Source organism: Homarus americanus, unplaced genomic scaffold (genome assembly GCF_018991925.1).
Source record: "Homarus americanus isolate GMGI-L3 unplaced genomic scaffold, GMGI_Hamer_2.0 scaffold39675, whole genome shotgun sequence".
Classification (NCBI taxonomy): Eukaryota; Metazoa; Arthropoda; class Malacostraca; order Decapoda; family Nephropidae; genus Homarus; species Homarus americanus.
The window spans coordinates 15,205,868-15,228,739 of NW_024736071.1; the positions used below are offsets into that span (position 1 = coordinate 15,205,868).

Genomic DNA, 22,872 nt, shown 5'->3' on the forward strand with positions numbered 1-22,872 from the left:
AAGAAGTTTGGATTCTTAGTGAGTAATATCAATAAGCTGAGAAGAACGCAGGACAGTTCCTGCCATAACCCCTTGCAAAACTCTCCTTTCAGTTCCAATTGGAGTCCTATGTGGGACAACTCCCCCCTCCCTACCCGAGGCCCCACTGACACACTAGGACTATCTCACAGGCATAGATTTCCCCGTGGTTGGAAAAGTCTGTTCTGGCGGTTTTCGATCCACAAACGCGGATATCGCGTCCAGGACGATTAAAAGTTGCTCAGGCGTATTGTATGACTTTTACCTTTCCCAGTCAACGTTTTTCGCTGATTTTAATGAAAGCCAATGCATGTTGCGTTTTGTTTTGTCGTTTTTGTTGTGTCATTTACACCACGTAACATCACGTGAACTGTTGTAATAATAATAATAATAATAATAATAATAATAATAATAATAATAATAATAATAATAATAATTAACGGTTTATTGAAAGAGCATGGCAGCCGGAAGGCTGAAAATATACAGTTACTATGTGAAAATATAGTTACTGTGTGTGTGTGTGTGTGTGTGTGTGTGTGTGTGTGTGTGTGTGTGTGTGTGTGTGTGTGTGTGTTCTCACTGGTGAGTGTGAGCGGATGAATGCCACGGCAGGTGATGTTATTTTAGTGTTATTGCTGTTTGGGGGACCGGGTGATTGGATTTAGTGAATCAGGTGATTGGGTTTTGAAAACTATGTGATTGGATTTTTTAGGTCAGGTGATTGGGTTTAGAGAATTAGGTGGTTTGGTTTATTAGATCATGTGATTGGATTTAGTGAATTAAATGATTGGATTTACTGAATCAGGTGACTGGGCTTAGTGAATCAAATGATTGGGTTTAGTGGACTAGGTGATTGGGTTTACTAAACTAGGTGATTTGCTTTAGTGAACTAGGTGATAGGTGATTAAGTTTACCAGATTAGGGCTCTTAGACCGAATGATTGGATTTCATGACCTAGGTGATTGAGTTTAGTGGATAAACAACTTAAAACATTAAAACAAGTTATTATATAGAGTGAAACATATCTTTATCTCAATGAAACAAACGTTTGAATGACTGTGATGTTCTGCACTTCTTAAAGGTGTTCAGTGAAGTGCTCCAAAAATAATTAAGTTTCGCCAACTTCAGATTCCTTGGTGTCGATTGTAGGTTCTTTTCTTCGTTCTCCAGCTTCTTAGTATATCCTTAAATTTCGCCTCTCTCTCTCTCTCTCTCTCTCTCTCTCTCTCTCTCTCTCTCTCTCTCTCTCTCTCTCTCTCTCTCTCTCTCTCTCTCTCTCTCTCTCTCTCTCTCTCTCTCTCTCTCTCTCTCTCTCTCTCTCTCTCTCTCTCTCTCTCTCTCTCTCTCTCTCTCTCTCTCTCTCTCTCTCTCTCTCTCTCTCTCTCTCTCTCTCTCTCTCTCTCTCTCTCTCTCTCTCTCTCTCTCTCTCTCTCTCTCTCTCTCTCTCTCTCTCTCTCTCTCTCTCTCTCTCTCTCTCTCTCTCTCTCTCTCTCTCTCTCTCTCTCTCTCTCTCTCTCTCTCTCTCTCTCTCTCTCTCTCTCTCTCTCTCTCTCTCTCTCTCTCTCTCTCTCTCTCTCTCTCTCTCTCTCTCTCTCTCTCTCTCTCTCTCTCTCTCTCTCTCTCTCTCTCTCTCTCTCTCTCTCTCTCTCTCTCTCTCCTCTCTCTCTCTCTCTCTCTCTCTCTCTCTCTCTCTCTCTCTCTCTCTCTCTCTCTCTCTCTCTCTCTCTCTCTCTCTCTCTCTCTCTCTCTCTCTCCTCTCTCTCTCTCTCTCTCTCTCTCTCTCTCTCTCTCTCTCTCTCTCTCTCTCTCTCTCTCTCTCTCTCTCTCTCTCTCTCTCTCTCTCTCTCTCTCTCTCGCTCCCTTTCGCTCAGCTCCGCCTCTCTCTCTCTCTCTCTCTCTCTCCGCTCTCTCTCTCTCTCTCTCTCTCTCTCGCTCTCTCTCTCTCTCTCTCTCTCTCTCTCTCTCTCAGTTGTGAAATACACGTACTCAAATACTGTAGCAATCTTTGGTCAATGTGTATAGCCAGACATGCTGCTGTTCCTGTGTCATTTCCTTCGCAACATGTCCTTCTTTCACAAATGGCAATATTCCCTTGAGATCAATAACCTAATTCCCTGGAAAGCTTATATGATACGCATATCTGCCTTAGTAACGGTGAATGATTATGCTCAGGTTCAGAATTTACGAGCAGTATTTTGTTGAGCATTGCCTCAGGTAAGTGGATACTCGTTACTTGCAGGTAGAGTAGCTTACCTGAGTAGCACCGTAATGAAGGAACACTGTTTGGTAGAACAGGAACTTGTGAAGGACAGACATTAGAAGAGACACAAAACCGCCTCTACCTGTGGCCAAGACACGTACGTTTACTGCGTTCAGAAATTAATTTATCATCTCTTTGTCACATGTCAGGAGAGAAAAACAGAATTCTTAAATCATTTATTCTCGGCAAATAACAATACCATACACAATAAAAAATACCAGTAACTCTCTTCACCCCGCCTCTAACTCTTATTTCTGACAAGAAAACTAAACAATACGAAATTATCGAGCTACAATTCCGTGCTTTTTGTTTATACCTGATGCGAGCAAGATCAGTTTTTCTGTGAGAAGAGAGTGCCAACCAGTCTGGCTCAGGCGGCGATGTGCTTAACAATGATTAGGGCGTGGCTGATTGCTGCATTGTGTACCCTGTAACTCACCTAACCACCAGGTGGTGCACCCTGTAACCCACCTAACCACCAGGTGGTGCACCCTGTAACTCACCTAACCACCAGGTGGTGTACCCTGTAACTCACCTAACCACCAGTTGGTGTACCCTGTAACTCACCTAACCACCAGTGGTGTACCCTGTAACTCACCTAACCACCAGATGGTGTACCCTGTAACTCACCTAACCACCAGATGGTGTACCCTGTAACTCACCTAACCACCAGGTGGTGTACTCTGTAACTCACCTAACTACTAAGTGGTGTACCCTGTAACTCACCTAACCACCAGATGGTGTACCCTATATCTCACCTGAGCACGAGATGGTGTACCCTATATCTCACCTAACCACCAAATGGTGTACCCTATATCTCACCTAACTACCAGTTGGTGTACCCTGTAACTCACCTAACCACCAGATGGTATGCCCTATATCTCACCTAACCACCAGATGGTGTACCCTATATCTCACCTAACCACCAGATGGTGGTTATAGAAGATATCAGAAGGCTGGGTTCCAAGTACAGTTTGGATGATTAAATTTAAATTGACGGTTTTCACTGTTTGTGTCAAGTCACGTTTAATAATTTATGTGCTGTTCAGTTCGGTTATTTCATATTAGCTGCATCAGTAAAAATAGTGTAAAGTTTCCCAGATTGTTTGTGTTATGTTTTACAGCATCAACGTGATCAAATATAACAAGTCGTTTTAAAAGAGAAGAATTTGCCTTGAGTGCTTTGACTCTATGAACGCTCATGTTAGCACTTGTCGCGACAGTCACTGCCCCGACCGCACCACCTCATTGGAGGACATTATGTCATCACCAACGACACACACACACACACACACACACACACACACACACACACTAGTACTAAAATAGAACGAAAAATTAAAAAGTTCATACAAACAAATATTCGTTTCCCAATTCCGTTGTAAGCCATATAAGAAGGTCAGTGACAACTGTATTCTATGGTAATTGTGTATGGGTTCCGAGGACTAGGATATTATGTACAGTACTGTACATCGATAATTGGAAAATCGATAAGGAAGTATGTAAACAAAACGAGTGGGAAGTTTAAGGTAAATTTCAGGTTGTTTTCTACTCAAAGAAAGAAGAAGCGCTATCATTACGAATGTTATCCTGCGTAGGTGTGAGAGGTACCAGATGACTCCTTCAAATAAGTTATCACTCTGTGGACAAGAGAATGAATACACCCTAGAATTAATAAATGAGTATCATATACACCTGATGTTTCCGGGTGTCTTTTGTAACGAGTGATGGACCTAACCTCTCTAAAGCCTCACACTTGATGGATGTTACTGGAGAACTAGAGTCTATGAAAACATCTACGATATGAACCCGACCACAGGCTCTAGCATAAGGACCACCTGAGGTATGCAGTATGAAGCAAAATAGAGAGCAATAACACAGTCAGGTTCCTCGAACGAACAGTTAAAAGAGGCTGTGAATGAGTCTGAAAAGGGATCTTTGGCGGTAAGCTGATCCAACTTCCAGCAGGTGTGACTGTTGCTGTTGCAGGTTCGTCTGGTGTTGTCCTCTCCAACGGCCTAGAGCTTGGTGTGAACCCATTCGGATCGCTACGCCTGAAACTCACCTCAAATGTGACTGGTGCTGCTACTGAATATTCTGGTAAAGTCTTCTCCCACGGCAAGAACATTCAGCCCAGTTAAACATCTTCAAGAGTAAACCATTGCTGGCGACGAGTATTCACTCATCACAAAAAATATGTATTAATCTGTAATTCTTCTGTACAATACTTGTAAAATGCACGGTCATGGTACTTTTTTATCAGTAATAAGTCGAGTATATTTTAATTGTGGAATTAAGAAAATTATTATACAAATTTGTAAATTCCATGCCTTAACATAGTGGCAGCATGAATATCGTTTTAGGATGGCAGTTCAGTGGTCCCGGATTCTAATGGAAGAACTAATATAAGATTTATGGCTTGTGTGAGCCTTTGTCAATACTACGGCCACATTACTAACAATTTATCATGTACACCCAATTGGTTCACAAACATCCAGTCTACGGGAAGAGGTAGAACTATCATCTTTCAACCTCTGTGGTACGTGTTGCCCAGCCAATGAGCACCCGGTAAGTTGGGCTTGAGTATTACTTACTTCATCAGGACACACCCCCACTATACCTCTTCTAGTCCATTATGAAAAAAAATAATTTCACTAACTCGGTGCATTTAAAGGTTGAACGAACTTACAAGACTACCAACCAATACTTCATAAAATCAGTGTTTAATGTAAAAAAAAAAAAAAACTATAATAAACATTGTCTCAAATTATATATGCAGACAAGTTCTTCAGCAGATTACAAGCCAAAAAACCTGATAGCACAGGAAAAAAAATCTCATTCTAACAGTCTTCAGTCTTACCGGATTTACCTTCTTAAATAACCTTTAGGACCTGATTGTATTTATTTTGCCTCTACCGTATATTAATTATTTAAATAATATAACCAAGCTAATTAGAATTTACATTTTATTACCAATGCACTTTATTATTTGATCACCACATATTTGTTTTGTTCTCAGATAAAAACGTTTATTACAAAATTGGAAGTAGGAAGTCAATTTAATTCCATTTTAAAATTTTCTTACTTCTTTAACTTTTAGTACTTCTTGAAACTAAAACATGCTTGCTTAAAACAGGCCGAAATCGTTGAGAGTGGAGAGCTATTATCACCAACCGTCAGGAACCTCTGCTTAGTGGCAACACTACGTTGAAGGGAAACGTAAAATATTGGACAAGTATCCCAGAGATCTTCTTTATACTATCTACTGTTGGATAGCGTGGCAAGTGCAGTCATCTCCTGCCCTGTCTTATTACAGCTCCACACATTCCTAGACACTGACACCTCTCAGCCACACACTTCCTTATAATAACATCCTGTCCCAAGGGTGGCAGTACGGTACGATACGAAATTTTTGGGCCGTACGTACGGAACGCAACGGTACGGTACGAAAGTATAGTATGTTTTCCGTACTGTATCGCATCTTTTCCTGTACCAACATATTTGCCGAAAGACTTAAAATTATGGACGTTATCGTATATTATAGAAGGACACTGTATTGTATCCTTGGAATTACAGTTTTAATATTTTTATTGGTATTGATTCTTTTATGAATATAAGTTTTTAATTTATTAAAACAAAAAAAATTGTAAAGGAATTCTAGAGATGTTTTTTATTTATTTTGTTTTACTCTGATGCAGTTTTATTTTGGTGATCACTAGCTTGTACAAAGTAGTCAGTCACCACACAGCAGTCACATTGACAAGGACGACCTTCTCGAACTGGAAACATATCAACCTTCATTATTTCTGAATATCTGTGGAACACCTTTTATGTTAAGTTGGTGAGTATACCCTGCTTATTTATGGTAACCGGTGACTCAACAGTTATTCACATATGACTAGAGCGTTTATTACAAACCACTTGAGTTATTCATTACTGAGTAGGTATTTTTAGAATTGGTCATAGACGTGTACATAAGGTGTTGGTGAACCTGCTTGCAAGTTACTTGTCAACTTAGATCATCATCAAAGAGACCGATACGGTCTTGTCGACATCCCCTCTGTGATATGACAGTGAGGTCGAAGTCAACCTGCATGTAATTGGCATCATGGTCTTGGGTCATCCAATCATGTCATATAAATTTACAGTAATAGGGCAGTCTCAAAGTCACTTCAGTTTAAGAGAGACATCATAGTTTGAACTTGTGGATTTACTTCAATGGAAGATCTAAACTCATAAGGTCAGAAACAATCATGTTTTACTTCTAAATGTCATTGTGCTCTCTAAAACTTTAAAATATAGCCCTTTCATTTCATGCAACAAGCTAGCATAAATATAATATTTTATTTCATGTATATTAATAATTACATTTTATGTAAGGAACGTAGATGATTTTGTTATATATCTGAATTTATTCTGTATTGAAGACATATCCATATGTCTGAATAAAGATGAGTACTGTACTCATCCCGGAAGATGTGTGACACGAAAGCGCTTGGCAACTTCGTGTTTTCTTTTTTACTTTGTGATTATCAGCATATACAGTATATGGATCGCGCGCGCTACAGTAATATAATATATATATATATATATATATATATATATATATATATATATATATATATATATATATATATATATATATATATATATATATATATATATATATATATATATATATATATTTTTTTTTTTTTTTTTTTTAGGTACGGTACGGAATTACGGTATAATATTTTCTAGTGCGAATTACGGGAACAAATCCGTACCCATACAGTACTGCCACCCTTGCCTTTCACTTAAACACTTCTTCACTTTATCTTTGTACAAATAAATACATTTCTTGTTATCAAACAATCTTGTCGCTCTTAACTTTCTCTTCACCCTCATATCTATTTATCGTACTTCTTCTCCCACTCTGTTAAAGTTCTTGTTTACACATTCCTTTAGCCATTCCATTTACCTTCATACTCCCAACATGTACACACGCTCTCTAAACATTCTGTATCTGATCATTTTTAACTATTCTCTCTAACTCCAAGTGATTTTACAGTTTTATTTTCTTCTCATTCCATCCCACAAAACAATCCCCAAGAAAAAAAAAAGACATCCAATGGACGCAATACCTAGTAGAGGATAAAGATGGACTATGAAAATTAATAATACTTATATAAATATAAATAACAAAAGTGAAAGAAATAAAAGTAAGAGAAAGAAAATACATAATACTAATAATAGCAATATTCATAATAGTAATATTTATGATACTGTTAATAAGAGGGAGATATTACACAGGATAAATAAGATGATGCAAAAAAAATAAATACATATGTAAATATAAACGTTCAGTTCAGTAAAATATACTGACATTTTTGATCAACAAGAAGGGTAACAGGATCTCTAAAGGCCACAGGGAGTTGTCTTCAAGGTGGCCAATTGGCCTATATAAGAGCTGGTACCGCCGTCGATTACTCAGTCCAAGCTGCAGTAGCCACTTGAGGAGTTCTGTAGACAGGGGATATACCTAAGAACTATGAATATTTTGGTAAGTGAAAAACTGTGATCTTGTATTTGACAAAGATGAAAACTGTAGTATTTTTTTGTGCAGTTTGAAGCAGACATATAGGAACTATGACTTATCAAGGGAATTCTTATCATGTATCATTATTGCTTTAAATTAGAATACTTCAGTCAACTAAAAACAAAACTGTATGTATAATTTCAAAAAAGGTAATTTTCGATGTGAGTACCATGGCTATTTCGTGTCTATATATATTTTTCTACTATTTTTTTTTCAGTTCACATTTGTACATTCCTTTTATTACACGTTTTACCCTCATGGTCCCCACATTCTCTCCTTTATCTCTTACATTGTAAGTTTGTTATAATTCTATTCCACATAAGTCATACGCGTGGATCATTTTAATATTGAGAAGAGAAAGAAGAATGACTTTTCTTAATTAGAGGAATAAATGACAAAACTAATGACAAAATTGATGATAATAATATATTTAACCCATTAAGAGGTTGGGGTTTTTTCAGGTGAAAAAATCGTCTGACCTTAGCCAAAATTCAGTATCTGCGTGCGACAATATTAAGCGTTAATCAAGATAGCCAATACTTATATCATTAATGATAATTGTAATAATGACAATTATAAAACTGATAAAGATAAATGAGAACCAAAATAATAATGCTAAGAATTAAAATTTTAGAGAGAGCATGAAACAATTGCACAAAATAATAGATATTTAGTGAACACAACCGACCAGTAAATCTCAGAATCTGTATGTAAATAAATTGGCAACTCTGATCGTCAACAACGGTAACGAGATCCGTAAAGGCCACAGAGTGGAGTTGTCCTCACTGTGTTCAGTATATAAGAGGTGGCACCGCCGTCGTTTACTCAGTCCAAGCTGCAGTAGCCACTTGAGGAGTTCTGTAGACACAGAGATATACCGACCGACCATGAAGATTCTGGTAAGTAAAATATTAAGAACTTAAGTTTGAGAAAAAAGACAATTGAAGTAAGTTTTGTAATTTGGTAAAGAGTCCAGCAGAGAGTCTGTTGACTGACTGCTGAAGGGAATTTTTATCATTTATTATATTTAGTTAAAATTTCATTTACTAAGTCTATTAGCCGTAATAGGAACTACATTATATATATATATATATATATATATATATATATATATATATATATATATATATATATATATATATATAAAATGTCAAATAAATCGTTTTTATATATATAAGACGAGTAGTTTTCGAAAAAAAAAATATGTAGTGAGCACATAAGTTATTATGCCATTTAAGATAAATGTAAGATTACTCGTAGTAAGCGTGAGTTCATTCTAATTGTTTTTTCATTAAGGTAAATTTCGTTTAGTATTATAAAAAATCAAATCAAACAAAATTAAGTGTTCTTTCAACAGGTAGCCATCACTCTGCTGGCTGTGGGCGCCAGTGCTCAGTATGGGACTTCAGGAATCGTCTATCCCGATGGCATCAACCGACAGCTCACCCAGGCTGAGGCAGACAACATCGTTCTCATCGGTCCAGCAGGTGTAGTTACCAAAGATGGAAAAAACATTCAATTAAATGACCAGGGCGTCCCCACCCATCGTATCAAGCGCCATGTTATCGGAGATTCAGGTATCATCACCAATGATGGTCGGCCGTTCCACCTTCCAGCAGGTGTGTCTGTTCTTCTTCAAGGTCCTTCTGGTATTGTTCTGTCCAACGGCCAGAACATTCAGTTACGCAACAAGCGCGCCATACCACCTCTTGTGGGTGCTTCAGGTATCATCACCCCTAGTGGTAGACTGATCCAACTTCCAGCAGGTGTGACTGTTGCTTCTGCAGGTCCGTCTGGTGCTGTCCTCTCCAACGGCGACAACATTCAGTACGACTAGAGCTTGGTGTGAACCTACCAGCGTCATTACACCTGAGACTCACCTCAAGTGTGACTGGTGCTGCTACTCATAATTTAGGTGGTGTTTTCTCCCACGGCAAGAACATTCAGCCCAGTTAAACATCTTCAAGAATAAACAATTGCTGGCGTGGAGTATCCATTCAACACAAATGGAATATGTATGTAATCTGTAATTCCTCTGTACAATACTTGTAAAATTACCCATTATTATGGTAAAATTTATCAATAAATGTCGGCAATATCAATTTTTTCATTGTAATATAAGAACAACATTATAAAACTTTGTAAAACTCATGCAAAAACATTGTGGCGGGATGATATTAGGATGGCAGTCTCTGGGTCCCGGATCACAAATCCGCATGGAGAAAGTAATATATGATTTATATCCGATCTGAGTCTATCAGTAGTATGGCCTATAACCACTGGTTTGTCATGTACTGTGCACCCAATTGCTTCACAAATATGCGGGGTTACAGAGATAGATAGAAATATTAACTTTGAGACACTGTGATTATTTATTGCCCAACTGATGAGATGGACACCCGAAGTTTGATCATAGATTTCATATCCTAGGCAAGTGTGCTTGAGTATATCACATCAGCAGGACACCCTATATGTACTTTTACTTGTCTATTATGAGAAAAACAATAGTTTTTATTTCAATAACTCAGTGCACTTAGAAGTGAAACAATCTACCAACAAGTCTATCAATTGAATTTTCAGAAAATCTACGTTTAAACTACAAAAAAATGTTGCTGTTAAATAAATATTGGTCAAATAATTATGTATGAAGATAAGTTTCTAGGTAGATTTCGAGAGAAAAACGTGACGACACACAAACATCATTATATCGGTCGTTATTCTAACGCGATTTGGCATCATATGTAACCTTTGCGACCTGATCACGTTCTTTTTTCTACGCCGTATGTGGACTATATGAATGATATAAGTAAGCCAACTTTAATTAAAAGTAACATAATATAAATACATGTCTTTACAAGAGCACTTCGTCATTTGATAATATATTTGTTCTGTATTCATTTAAAGCCGTTTGTAGCAAAATTGCATGTAAGAGGTCAAATTTAAACGTATTTGAACAATTAATTTACGTCCTTATCTTTTGGCAGTTTTCCGGTGCTGTTTGTTAAATCCTTGCTCCTATGATATTATCATTAAGTAACTAGTAATCTCTTAGATATGATATTGTACTGTTAAAGACCAAGCTGGAATAATCATTTTGAGCTTATGTATGTAAAGAAAACTAGTTAACACAAACCATCTTTATTTGGTAGGACTTAAGTACAATATAATAAAGGTTAATCACGCACATAGGCTTTACCGTTTCGTCCGTTAGTAAGCAAATATCCATTAATTTCTCTACCTAAATTTTCGGTATATAATTTCTTCGTTTTCATCCCCCTCAAAATCATTGTCTTTTGTGAAATTAAAATAAACATATAAATAAAAGAGAGCTATGGCGTATAACGTAAGACATGGCATATATCGTAATACCATGACACATAGGAAACATCGAGAGCCGAGGAATTTTGGAAGTTGGTGACATCTTTTTTAATGTCTTGACACATCGCGGGATGAAGATTTTTATTATTATTAATAGTTTTAAATCAGCACAAAGTGTTTAATGTCGTTTCGCATAGTTATATAGTATATTAATAAGAAGGATCTGCAGATGCCATTGAGTAAATAATTATGTGTGAAACCGAATCTTAATCTTACTCATTCAACATGACGAATGGATCAGACCCACTTTTAATGTTTCTTTGCTTTCAGCAGAGTTTCTTTGGATATGAAAACTTTTAGAAAGGAAGAGGCAAAATATTTCACTTATCAACGTTGAACACAGATGTGTTCTGAGTTTTGTTATAAAGTACAATATTAGAGACTGTCCAAGAATGTACGTATCCTTACTTTCGGTACTTGTACAAACTGATAATAATAACTGGAATATTTTGTCCTGTAAAAAAAAAAAAAATCATTGCAGTAATATTATTGCTAGACATCAGTCCACTCACCATCTGTTTAATCTTTCTGCGCATTAATACTTTTGACAGTCCTTAACAAGACACGGTCTATAGTGGTATGTGTTTGGTTTTATTTTGGTATTTTAAAAAAAAATTCTAAAATATTAATATTCGAGGTCTGCGCAGTAGGAACACTATGTTGAAGGAAAAACGTACAATATTGGAAAAGGCACTTAAGAGGACTTTTATATACACTCTTCCTGTCCTGTCTTTCGTCGTATAGGTGCACACATTCCTAGATAGTAACACCTTTTTCACCCATACACTTCTTTATACTAGTATCCCTGACACTAACACATTTCATCACTCTTATCTTTGTACTGCCAAACACATTCTTCTATCAAAGACTCTTCTCTCACTCCTCACTTTATCCTTCCACCCGCGTGTCTATCTATATTTTTCTCCTATTTTTTTCAGTTCACATTTGTACATTCCTTTTATTACACGTTTTACCCTCATGGTCCCCACATTCTCTCCTTTATCTCTTACATTATAAGTTTGTTATAATTCTATTCCACATAAGTCATACGCGTGGATCATTTTAATATTGAGAAAATAAAGAAAAATGTTTTTTCTTAATTAGAGGAAGAAATAACAAAACTAAGGACAAAACTGATGATAATAATACCTGTATATTTAACCCATTAAGAGGTTGGGGTTTTTCTCAGGTGAAAAATTTTTCTGACCTTATCCATAATTCAGTGTCTGCGTGCAACAATATTAAGTGTTAATCAAGATAGCCAATACTAATATCATTAATGATAATTGTAAAATTGCCAATTATAAAACTGATAAAGATAAATAAGAACCAAAATAATAATGCTAAGAGTTAAAATGTTTAAAGAGAGTATTAAACAATTGCACAAAATAATAGATATTTAGCGAACACAACCGACCAGTAAATCTCCGTATCTGTTTGAAAATAAATTGGCAACACTGATCATCAACAACGGCAACGAGATCCGTAAAGGCCACAGAGTGGAGTTGTCCTCACTGTGTTCAGTATATAAGAGGTGGCACCGCCGTCGTTTACTCAGTCCAAGCTGCAGTAGCCACTTGAGGAGTTCTGTAGACACAGAGATATACCGACCGACCATGAAGATTCTGGTAAGTGAAATATTAAGAACTTAAGTTTGAGAAAAAAGACAATTGAAGTAAGTTTTGTAATTTGGTGTAGAGTCCAGCAGAGAGTCTGTTGACTGACTGCTGAAGGGAATTTTTATCATTTATTATATATAGTTAAAATTTCATTTACTAAGTCTATTAGCTGTAATAGGAACTACATTACACACACACACACACACACACACACACACATATATATATATATATATATATATATATATATATATATATATATATATATATATATATATATATATATATATATAATGTCAAATAAATCGTTTTTATATATATAAGATGAGTAGTTTTCGAGAAAAAAAATATGTAGTGAGCACATAAGTTATTATGTCATTTAAGATAAATGTAAGATTACTCGTAGTAAGCGTGAGTTCATTCTAATTGTTTTTCATCAAGGTAAATTTCGTTTAGTATTATAAAAAATCAAATCAAACAAAATTAAGTGTTCTTTCAACAGGTAGCCATCACTCTGCTGGCTGTGGGCGCCAGTGCTCAGTTTGGGACTTCAGGAATCGTCTATCCCGATGGCATCAACCGACAGCTCACCCAGGCTGAGGCAGACAACATCGTTCTCATCGGTCCAGCAGGTGTAGTTACCAAAGATGGAAAAAACATTCAATTAAATGACCAGGGCGTCCCCACCCATCGTATCAAGCGCCATGTTATCGGAGATTCAGGTATCATCACCAATGATGGTCGGCCGTTCCACCTTCCAGCAGGTGTGTCTGTTCTTCTTCAAGGTCCTTCTGGTATTGTTCTGTCCAACGGCCAGAACATTCAGTTACGCAACAAGCGCGCCATACCACCTCTTGTGGGTGCTTCAGGTATCATCACCCCTAGTGGTAGACTGATCCAACTTCCAGCAGGTGTGACTGTTGCTTCTGCAGGTCCGTCTGGTGCTGTCCTCTCCAACGGCGACAACATTCAGTACGTCTAGAGCTTGGTGTGAACCTACCAGCGTCATTACACCTCAGACTCACCTCAAGTGTGACTGGTGCTGCTACTCATAATTTAGGTGGTGTTTTCTCCCACGGCAAGAACATTCAGCCCGGTCCGCTTATCTTCAGGGGTTGGACGATTTGGCAGGTTTCGGCAGGTGGATGTGTGTTTCTGTGGTTTGTCTTGTGCATTGGCGCGGGTGTCGTTGTGCTTGGTAAAATTTGTGTAAATATCGCTTATGTCAATTTTTTTTCATTGTAATACCAAGACAGCATTTGTAAAAGCACATAAAACTCATAAAACATTGTGGGATTGTTGAGATTAGCGTCTGGGTCCGGATACCCCGTCCTCATGGGGCTAACCCTTCCTTGATTTTATATCCGTCTGAGTCTATCAGTGGTATGACTCTGTTGGTTTGTGTGCTGTACTTAATTTGCTTCACAAATAGCAAGGGTTACAGATAGATGATGTGTCTTTGGTTTTTAGCGGTGTGTATTGTCAGCTGATGAGATGGTTTGAAGTTGGATCTTGATTTTCTTGTCTGGGCAGAGTGTGTGGTGTATCATCAGCGTCTGTTGTAGGGGAAAATGGTTTTATTTCCAACTCAGTGCTTGCAGGTGAGAGCGAAGTCTGCCGGCAAGTCTGTCGGTGATTTTTAAGAAAATTTGTTAAACTGCAAAAAGGTAACATTTAAGTAAATGTTGATTAAAATGATTGTGAAGATAAGTTTCTGTTGAATTTTCGAGAAAACTGTTGACACATCATTATATCGGTCGTTATTCTGGCATGATTTGGCATCATATGTATTGTACGACTACAGTCACGTTCTTTTTCTGCGCCGTATGTGGACTATATGAATGATATAAGTAAGCCAACTTTAATTAAAAGTAACATAATATAAATACGTAATATTTACAAGGCATACGTCATTTGATGTATATTTGTTCTTGTTCATTGAAGCCGTTGGCAGAATTGTGAGGGTCGGAAATTTGCTTGAACAATTGATTTTGCGTCCTTGTCTTTGGCGGTTTTCGGTGCTGTTTGTTGCGTCCTTGCTCTGATATTGTCATTAGTAGCTAGTAATCTCTTAGATATGATGTTGTACTGGCCAAGGCCAGCTGGAATGTCATTTTGCAGGCTTGTGTGTAAAAACTGAATTTAACACCAAACCATCTTTGGTAGGACTTAGTACAGCCTGTAAGGTTAATCGCGCAGGCACGTTTTCGTCGTTATTAGCAAATATCATTAATTTCTCTACCTAGGTACGGTATATAATTTCTTCGTTTTCATCCTCAAAATCGTAAGGTAAAATAAACATATAAATAAAGGGAATGTAGCGTATAACGAATTTAGCATATATCGTAATATATGACACGCAAAACATGAGCCGAGAATTTTGGAAGTTGGTGACATCTTTTTGTGTCTTGACATCGCAGGATGATTTTTGTGTATTAATGATTTTTAAATCGCTGAAAGTGTTTGTGTCGTTTCATGGTTGTATGGTGTATTGTAGAGGATCTTGGATGCCTTGTTGGTAAATGGTGTAGGCCAGATCTTGTCTTATAGAACAGCATTGAATGGATCGGGCCCTTTAATGTTTCTTGAGTTTTATTTGGATATAGAAACTTTTTAGAAGGCCAAATACCACTTATCGGCATTGGGCAGATGTTGTTGCAGGTTTTGTTATAAAGTACAACTATTTTTTCAGTTCACATTTGTACATTCCTTTTATTACGTTTTACCCTCATAGTTCCCCATTCTCTCCTTTATCTCTTCATTATAAGTTTATTTATAATTCTATTCCCACATAAGTCATACGCGTGGATCATTTTTAATATTGAAGAAAATAAAAAATGTTTTTTCTTAATTAAGGAAAATAACAAAACTAAGGACAAAACTGATGATAATAATACCTATATTTAACCCATTATTAGAGGTTGGGGGTTTTCTCAGGTGAAAAATTTTTCTGACCTTATCCATAATTCAAAGTGTCTGCAAATGCAACAATAATGAGAGTGTTAATCAAGATAGCCAATACTAATATCGTAATGATAATTGTAAAATTACTTATTATAAAACTGATAAAGATAAATAGAACCAAAATAATATTGCTAAGAGTTAAAATGTTTAAAAGAGAGTATTAAACAATTGCACAAAATAATAGATATTTAGCGAACACAACCGACCAGTAAATCTCCGTATCTGTTTGAGAAAATAAATTGGCAACACTGATCATCAACAAGCAGCAACGAGATCCGTAAAGGCCACAGAGTGGAGTTGTCCTCACTGTGTTCAGTATATAAGAGGTGGCACCGCCGTCGTTTACTCAGTCCAAGCTGCAGTAGCCACTTGAGGAGTTCTGTAGACACAGAGATATACCGACCGACCATGAAGATTCTGGTAAGTGAAATATTAAGAACTTAAGTTTGAGAAAAAAGACAATTGAAATAAGTTTTGTAATTTGGTGTAGAGTCCAGCAGAGAGTCTGTTGACTGACTGCTGAAGGGAATTTTTATCATTTATTATATATAGTTAAAATTTCATTTACTAAGTCTATTAGCTGTAATAGGAACTACATTACACACACACACACACACACACACACACACACATATATATATATATATATATATATATATATATATATATATATATATATATATATATATATATAAAATCGTTTTTATATATATAAGATGAGTAGTTTTTCGAGAAAAAAATATGTAGTGAGCACATAAGTTATTATGTCATTTAAGAATAATGTAAGATTACTCGTAGTAAGCGTGAGTTCATTCATTGTTTTTTCATCAAGAGTGAGGCCCTAGATTTAGTATTATAAAAAATCAAATCAAGCAAATTAAGTGTTCTTTCAACAGGTATACATCACTCTGCTTTGGCTGTGGGCATAGTGCTCAGTTTGGGGACTTCAGGAATCGTCTATCGATGGCATCAACCGACATCACCCAGCTGGGGCAGACAACATCGTTTCTATCCGGTCCAGCAGGTGTAGTTACCAAGATGGAAAAAACAAATTCAATTAAATGACAGATACACCATCGTATCAAGCGCCATGTTATCGGAGATTCAAGTATCATCTTAATGATGGTCGGCGTTTTCCCACCTTCCATGCGGTGTCATCTGTTCTTCTTCAAGGTCATACATTATTTCTGTCCTTGGCCCAGAACATTCAGTTACAACAAGCGCGCCATACCACCTCGCTTAGGTGCTGGGTATCATCTTCAGTGGTAGACTGATCCAACTTCCAGCAGGTGTGACTGTTGCTTCTGCAGGTCCGTCTGGTGCTGTCCTCTCCAACGGCGACAACATTCAGTACGTCTAGAGCTTGGTGTGAACCTACCAGCGTCATTACACCTCAGACTCACCTCAAGTGTGACTGGTGCTGCTACTCATAATTTAGGTGGTGTTTTCTCCCACGGCAAGAACATTCAGCCCAGTTAAACATCTTCAAGAGTGAACAATTGCTGGCGTGGAGTATCCATTCAACACAAATGGAATATGTATTTGATCTGTAATTCCTCTGTACAATACTTGTAAAATTATCCATTATTATGGTAAAATTTATCAATAAATATCGACAATATCAATTTTTTTCATTGTAATATAAGAACAACATTATAAAACTTTGTAAAACTCACGCAAAAACATTGTGGCGGGATGATATTAGGATGGCAGTCTCTGGGTCCCGGATCACAAATCCTCATGGGGAAAGTAATATATGATTTATATCCGATCTGAGTCTATCAGTAGTATGGCCTATAACCACTGGTTTGTCATGTACTGTGCACCCAATTGCTTCACAAATATGCGGGGTTACAGAGATAGATAGAACTATTATCTTTGAGACACTGTGATTATGTATTGTCCAACTGATGAGATGGACACCCGAAGTTGGATCATAGATTTCATATCCTAGGCAAGTGTGCTTGAGTATGTCACATCAGCAGGACACCCTATATGTACTTTTACTTGTCTATTATGAGAAAAACAATAGTTTTTATTTCAATAACTCAGTGCACTTACAAGTGAAACAATCTACCAACAAGTCTATCAATTGATTTTCAGAAAATTTACGTTTAAACTACAAAAAAAAAAGATGCTGTTAAATAAATATTGGTCAAATAATTATGTATGAAGATAAGTTTCTAGGTAGATTTCGAGAGAAAAACGTGACGACACACAAACATCATTATATCGGTCGTTATTCTAACGCGATTTGGCATCATATGTAACCTTTGCGACCTGATCACGTTCTTTTTTCTACGCCGTATGTGGACTATATGAATGATATAAGTAAGCCAACTTTAATTAAAAGTAACATAATATAAATACATGTCTTTACAAGAGCACTTCGTCATTTGATAATATATTTGTTCTGTATTCATTTAAAGCCGTTTGTAGCAAAATTGCATGTAAGAGGTCAAATTTAAACGTATTTGAACAATTAATTTACGTCCTTATCTTTTGGCAGTTTTCCGGTGCTGTTTGTTAAATCCTTGCTCCTATGATATTATCATTAAGTAACTAGTAATCTCTTAGATATGATATTGTACTGTTAAAGACCAAGCTGGAATAATCATTTTGAGCTTATGTATGTAAAGAAAACTAGTTAACACAAACCATCTTTATTTGGTAGGACTTAAGTACAATATAATAAAGGTTAATCACGCACATAGGCTTTACCGTTTCGTCCGTTAGTAAGCAAATATCCATTAATTTCTCTACCTAAATTTTCGGTATATAATTTCTTCGTTTTCATCCCCCTCAAAATCATTGTCTTTTGTGAAATTAAAATAAACATATAAATAAAAGAGAGATATGGCGTATAACGTAAGACATGGCATATATCGTAATACCATGACACATAGGAAACATCGAGAGCCGAGGAATTTTGGAAGTTGGTGACATCTTTTTTAATGTCTTGACACATCGCGGGATGAAGATTTTTATTATTATTAATAGTTTTAAATCAGCACAAAGTGTTTAATGTCGTTTCGCATAGTTATATAGTATATTAATAAGAAGGATCTGCAGATGCCATTGAGTAAATAATTATGTGTGAAACCGAATCTTAATCTTACTCATTCAACATGACGAATGGATCAGACCCACTTTTAATGTTTCTTTGCTTTCAGCAGAGTTTCTTTGGATATGAAAACTTTTAGAAAGGAAGAGGCAAAATATTTCACTTATCAACGTTGAACACAGATGTGTTCTGAGTTTTGTTATAAAGTACAATATTAGAGACTGTCCAAGAATGTACGTATCCTTACTTTCGGTACTTGTACAAACTGATAATAATAACTGGAATATTTTGTCCTGTAAAAAAAAAAAAATCATTGCAGTAATATTATTGCTAGACATCAGTCCACTCACCATCTGTTTTATCTTTCTGCGCATTAATACTTTTGACAGTCCTTAACAAGACACGGTCTATAGTGGTATGTGTTTGGTTTTATTTTGGTATTTTAAAAAAAAATTCTAAAATATTAATATTCGAGGTCTGCGCAGTAGGAACACTATGTTGAAGGAAAAACGTACAATATTGGAAAAGGCACTTAAGAGGACTTTTATATACACTCTTCCTGTCCTGTCTTTCGTCGTATAGGTGCACACATTCCTAGATAGTAACACCTTTTTCACCCATACACTTCTTTATACTAGTATCCCTGACACTAACACATTTCATCATTCTTATCTTTGTACTGCCAAACACATTCTTCTATCAAAGACTCTTCTCTCACTCCTCACTTTATCCTTCCACCCGCGTGTCTATCTATATTTTTCTCCTATTTTTTTCAGTTCACATTTGTACATTCCTTTTATTACACGTTTTACCCTCATGGTCCCCACATTCTCTCCTTTATCTCTTACATTATAAGTTTGTTATAATTCTATTCCACATAAGTCATACGCGTGGATCATTTTAATATTGAGAAAATAAAGAAAAATGTTTTTTCTTAATTAGAGGAAGAAATAACAAAACTAAGGACAAAACTGATGATAATAATACCTGTATATTTAACCCATTAAGAGGTTGGGGTTTTTCTCAGGTGAAAAATTTTTCTGACCTTATCCATAATTCAGTGTCTGCGTGCAACAATATTAAGTGTTAATCAAGATAGCCAATACTAATATCATTAATGATAATTGTAAAATTGCCAATTATAAAACTGATAAAGATAAATAAGAACCAAAATAATAATGCTAAGAGTTAAAATGTTTAAAGAGAGTATTAAACAATTGCACAAAATAATAGATATTTAGCGAACACAACCGACCAGTAAATCTCCGTATCTGTTTGAAAATAAATTGGCAACACTGATCATCAACAACGGCAACGAGATCCGTAAAGGCCACAGAGTGGAGTTGTCCTCACTGTGTTCAGTATATAAGAGGTGGCACCGCCGTCGTTTACTCAGTCCAAGCTGCAGTAGCCACTTGAGGAGTTCTGTAGACACAGAGATATACCGACCGACCATGAAGATTCTGGTAAGTGAAATATTAAGAACTTAAGTTTGAGAAAAAAGACAATTGAAGTAAGTTTTGTAATTTGGTGTAGAGTCCAGCAGAGAGTCTGTTGACTGACTGCTGAAGGGAATTTTTATCATTTATTATATATAGTTAAAATTTCATTTACTAAGTCTATTAGCTGTAATAGGAACTACATTACACACACACACACACACACACACACACACACACACACACACACATATATATATATATATATATATATATATATATATATATATATATATATATATATATATATATATATATAATGTCAAATAAATCGTTTTTATATATATAAGATGAGTAGTTTTCGAGAAAAAAAATATGTAGTGAGCACATAAGTTATTATGTCATTTAAGATAAATGTAAGATTACTCGTAGTAAGCGTGAGTTCATTCTAATTGTTTTTCATCAAGGTAAATTTCGTTTAGTATTATAAAAAATCAAATCAAACAAAATTAAGTGTTCTTTCAACAGGTAGCCATCACTCTGCTGGCTGTGGGCGCCAGTGCTCAGTTTGGGACTTCAGGAATCGTCTATCCCGATGGCATCAACCGACAGCTCACCCAGGCTGAGGCAGACAACATCGTTCTCATCGGTCCAGCAGGTGTAGTTACCAAAGATGGAAAAAACATTCAATTAAATGACCAGGGCGTCCCCACCCATCGTATCAAGCGCCATGTTATCGGAGATTCAGGTATCATCACCAATGATGGTCGGCCGTTCCACCTTCCAGCAGGTGTGTCTGTTCTTCTTCAAGGTCCTTCTGGTATTGTTCTGTCCAACGGCCAGAACATTCAGTTACGCAACAAGCGCGCCATACCACCTCTTGTGGGTGCTTCAGGTATCATCACCCCTAGTGGTAGACTGATCCAACTTCCAGCAGGTGTGACTGTTGCTTCTGCAGGTCCGTCTGGTGCTGTCCTCTCCAACGGCGACAACATTCAGTACGTCTAGAGCTTGGTGTGAACCTACCAGCGTCATTACACCTCAGACTCACCTCAAGTGTGACTGGTGCTGCTACTCATAATTTAGGTGGTGTTTTCTCCCACGGCAAGAACATTCAGCCCAGTTAAACATCTTCAAGAGTGAACAATTGCTGGCGTGGAGTATCCATTCAACACAAATGGAATATGTATTTGATCTGTAATTCCTCTGTACAATACTTGTAAAATTATCCATTATTATGGTAAAATTTATCAATAAATATCGACAATATCAATTTTTTTCATTGTAATATAAGAACAACATTATAAAACTTTGTAAAACTCACGCAAAAACATTGTGGCGGGATGATATTAGGATGGCAGTCTCTGGGTCCCGGATCACAAATCCTCATGGGGAAAGTAATATATGATTTATATCCGATCTGAGTCTATCAGTAGTATGGCCTATAACCACTGGTTTGTCATGTACTGTGCACCCAATTGCTTCACAAATATGCGGGGTTACAGAGATAGATAGAACTATTATCTTTGAGACACTGTGATTATGTATTGTCCAACTGATGAGATGGACACCCGAAGTTGGATCATAGATTTCATATCCTAGGCAAGTGTGCTTGAGTATGTCACATCAGCAGGACACCCTATATGTACTTTTACTTGTCTATTATGAGAAAAACAATAGTTTTTATTTCAATAACTCAGTGCACTTACAAGTGAAACAATCTACCAACAAGTCTATCAATTGATTTTCAGAAAATTTACGTTTAAACTACAAAAAAAAAGATGCTGTTAAATAAATATTGGTCAAATAATTATGTATGAAGATAAGTTTCTAGGTAGATTTCGAGAGAAAAACGTGACGACACACAAACATCATTATATCGGTCGTTATTCTAACGCGATTTGGCATCATATGTAACCTTTGCGACCTGATCACGTTCTTTTTTCTACGCCGTATGTGGACTATATGAATGATATAAGTAAGCCAACTTTAATTAAAAGTAACATAATATAAATACATGTCTTTACAAGAGCACTTCGTCATTTGATAATATATTTGTTCTGTATTCATTTAAAGCCGTTTGTAGCAAAATTGCATGTAAGAGGTCAAATTTAAACGTATTTGAACAATTAATTTACGTCCTTATCTTTTGGCAGTTTTCCGGTGCTGTTTGTTAAATCCTTGCTCCTATGATATTATCATTAAGTAACTAGTAATCTCTTAGATATGATATTGTACTGTTAAAGACCAAGCTGGAATAATCATTTTGAGCTTATGTATGTAAAGAAAACTAGTTAACACAAACCATCTTTATTTGGTAGGACTTAAGTACAATATAATAAAGGTTAATCACGCACATAGGCTTTACCGTTTCGTCCGTTAGTAAGCAAATATCCATTAATTTCTCTACCTAAATTTTCGGTATATAATTTCTTCGTTTTCATCCCCCTCAAAATCATTGTCTTTTGTGAAATTAAAATAAACATATAAATAAAAGAGAGATATGGCGTATAACGTAAGACATGGCATATATCGTAATACCATGACACATA

The 22,872-nt window shown here is 36.3% G+C and overlaps 1 protein-coding gene across 1 annotated transcript; it reads left to right on the forward strand.

The window, feature by feature from the left end:
• The first annotated feature begins 8,654 nt into the window (after positions 1-8,654).
• Positions 8,655-21,589, forward strand: LOC121871713. Its single transcript, XM_042374126.1, has 7 exons — positions 8,655-8,755; positions 9,214-9,692; positions 12,655-12,862; positions 13,356-13,829; positions 17,061-17,171; positions 20,123-20,347; positions 20,849-21,589. Exons 1-7 carry the CDS (start codon positions 8,744-8,746, stop codon positions 21,326-21,328), a joined length of 1,989 nt encoding a protein of 662 aa, XP_042230060.1. The 5' UTR covers positions 8,655-8,743; the 3' UTR covers positions 21,329-21,589.
• The last annotated feature ends 1,283 nt before the right edge of the window (positions 21,590-22,872 follow it).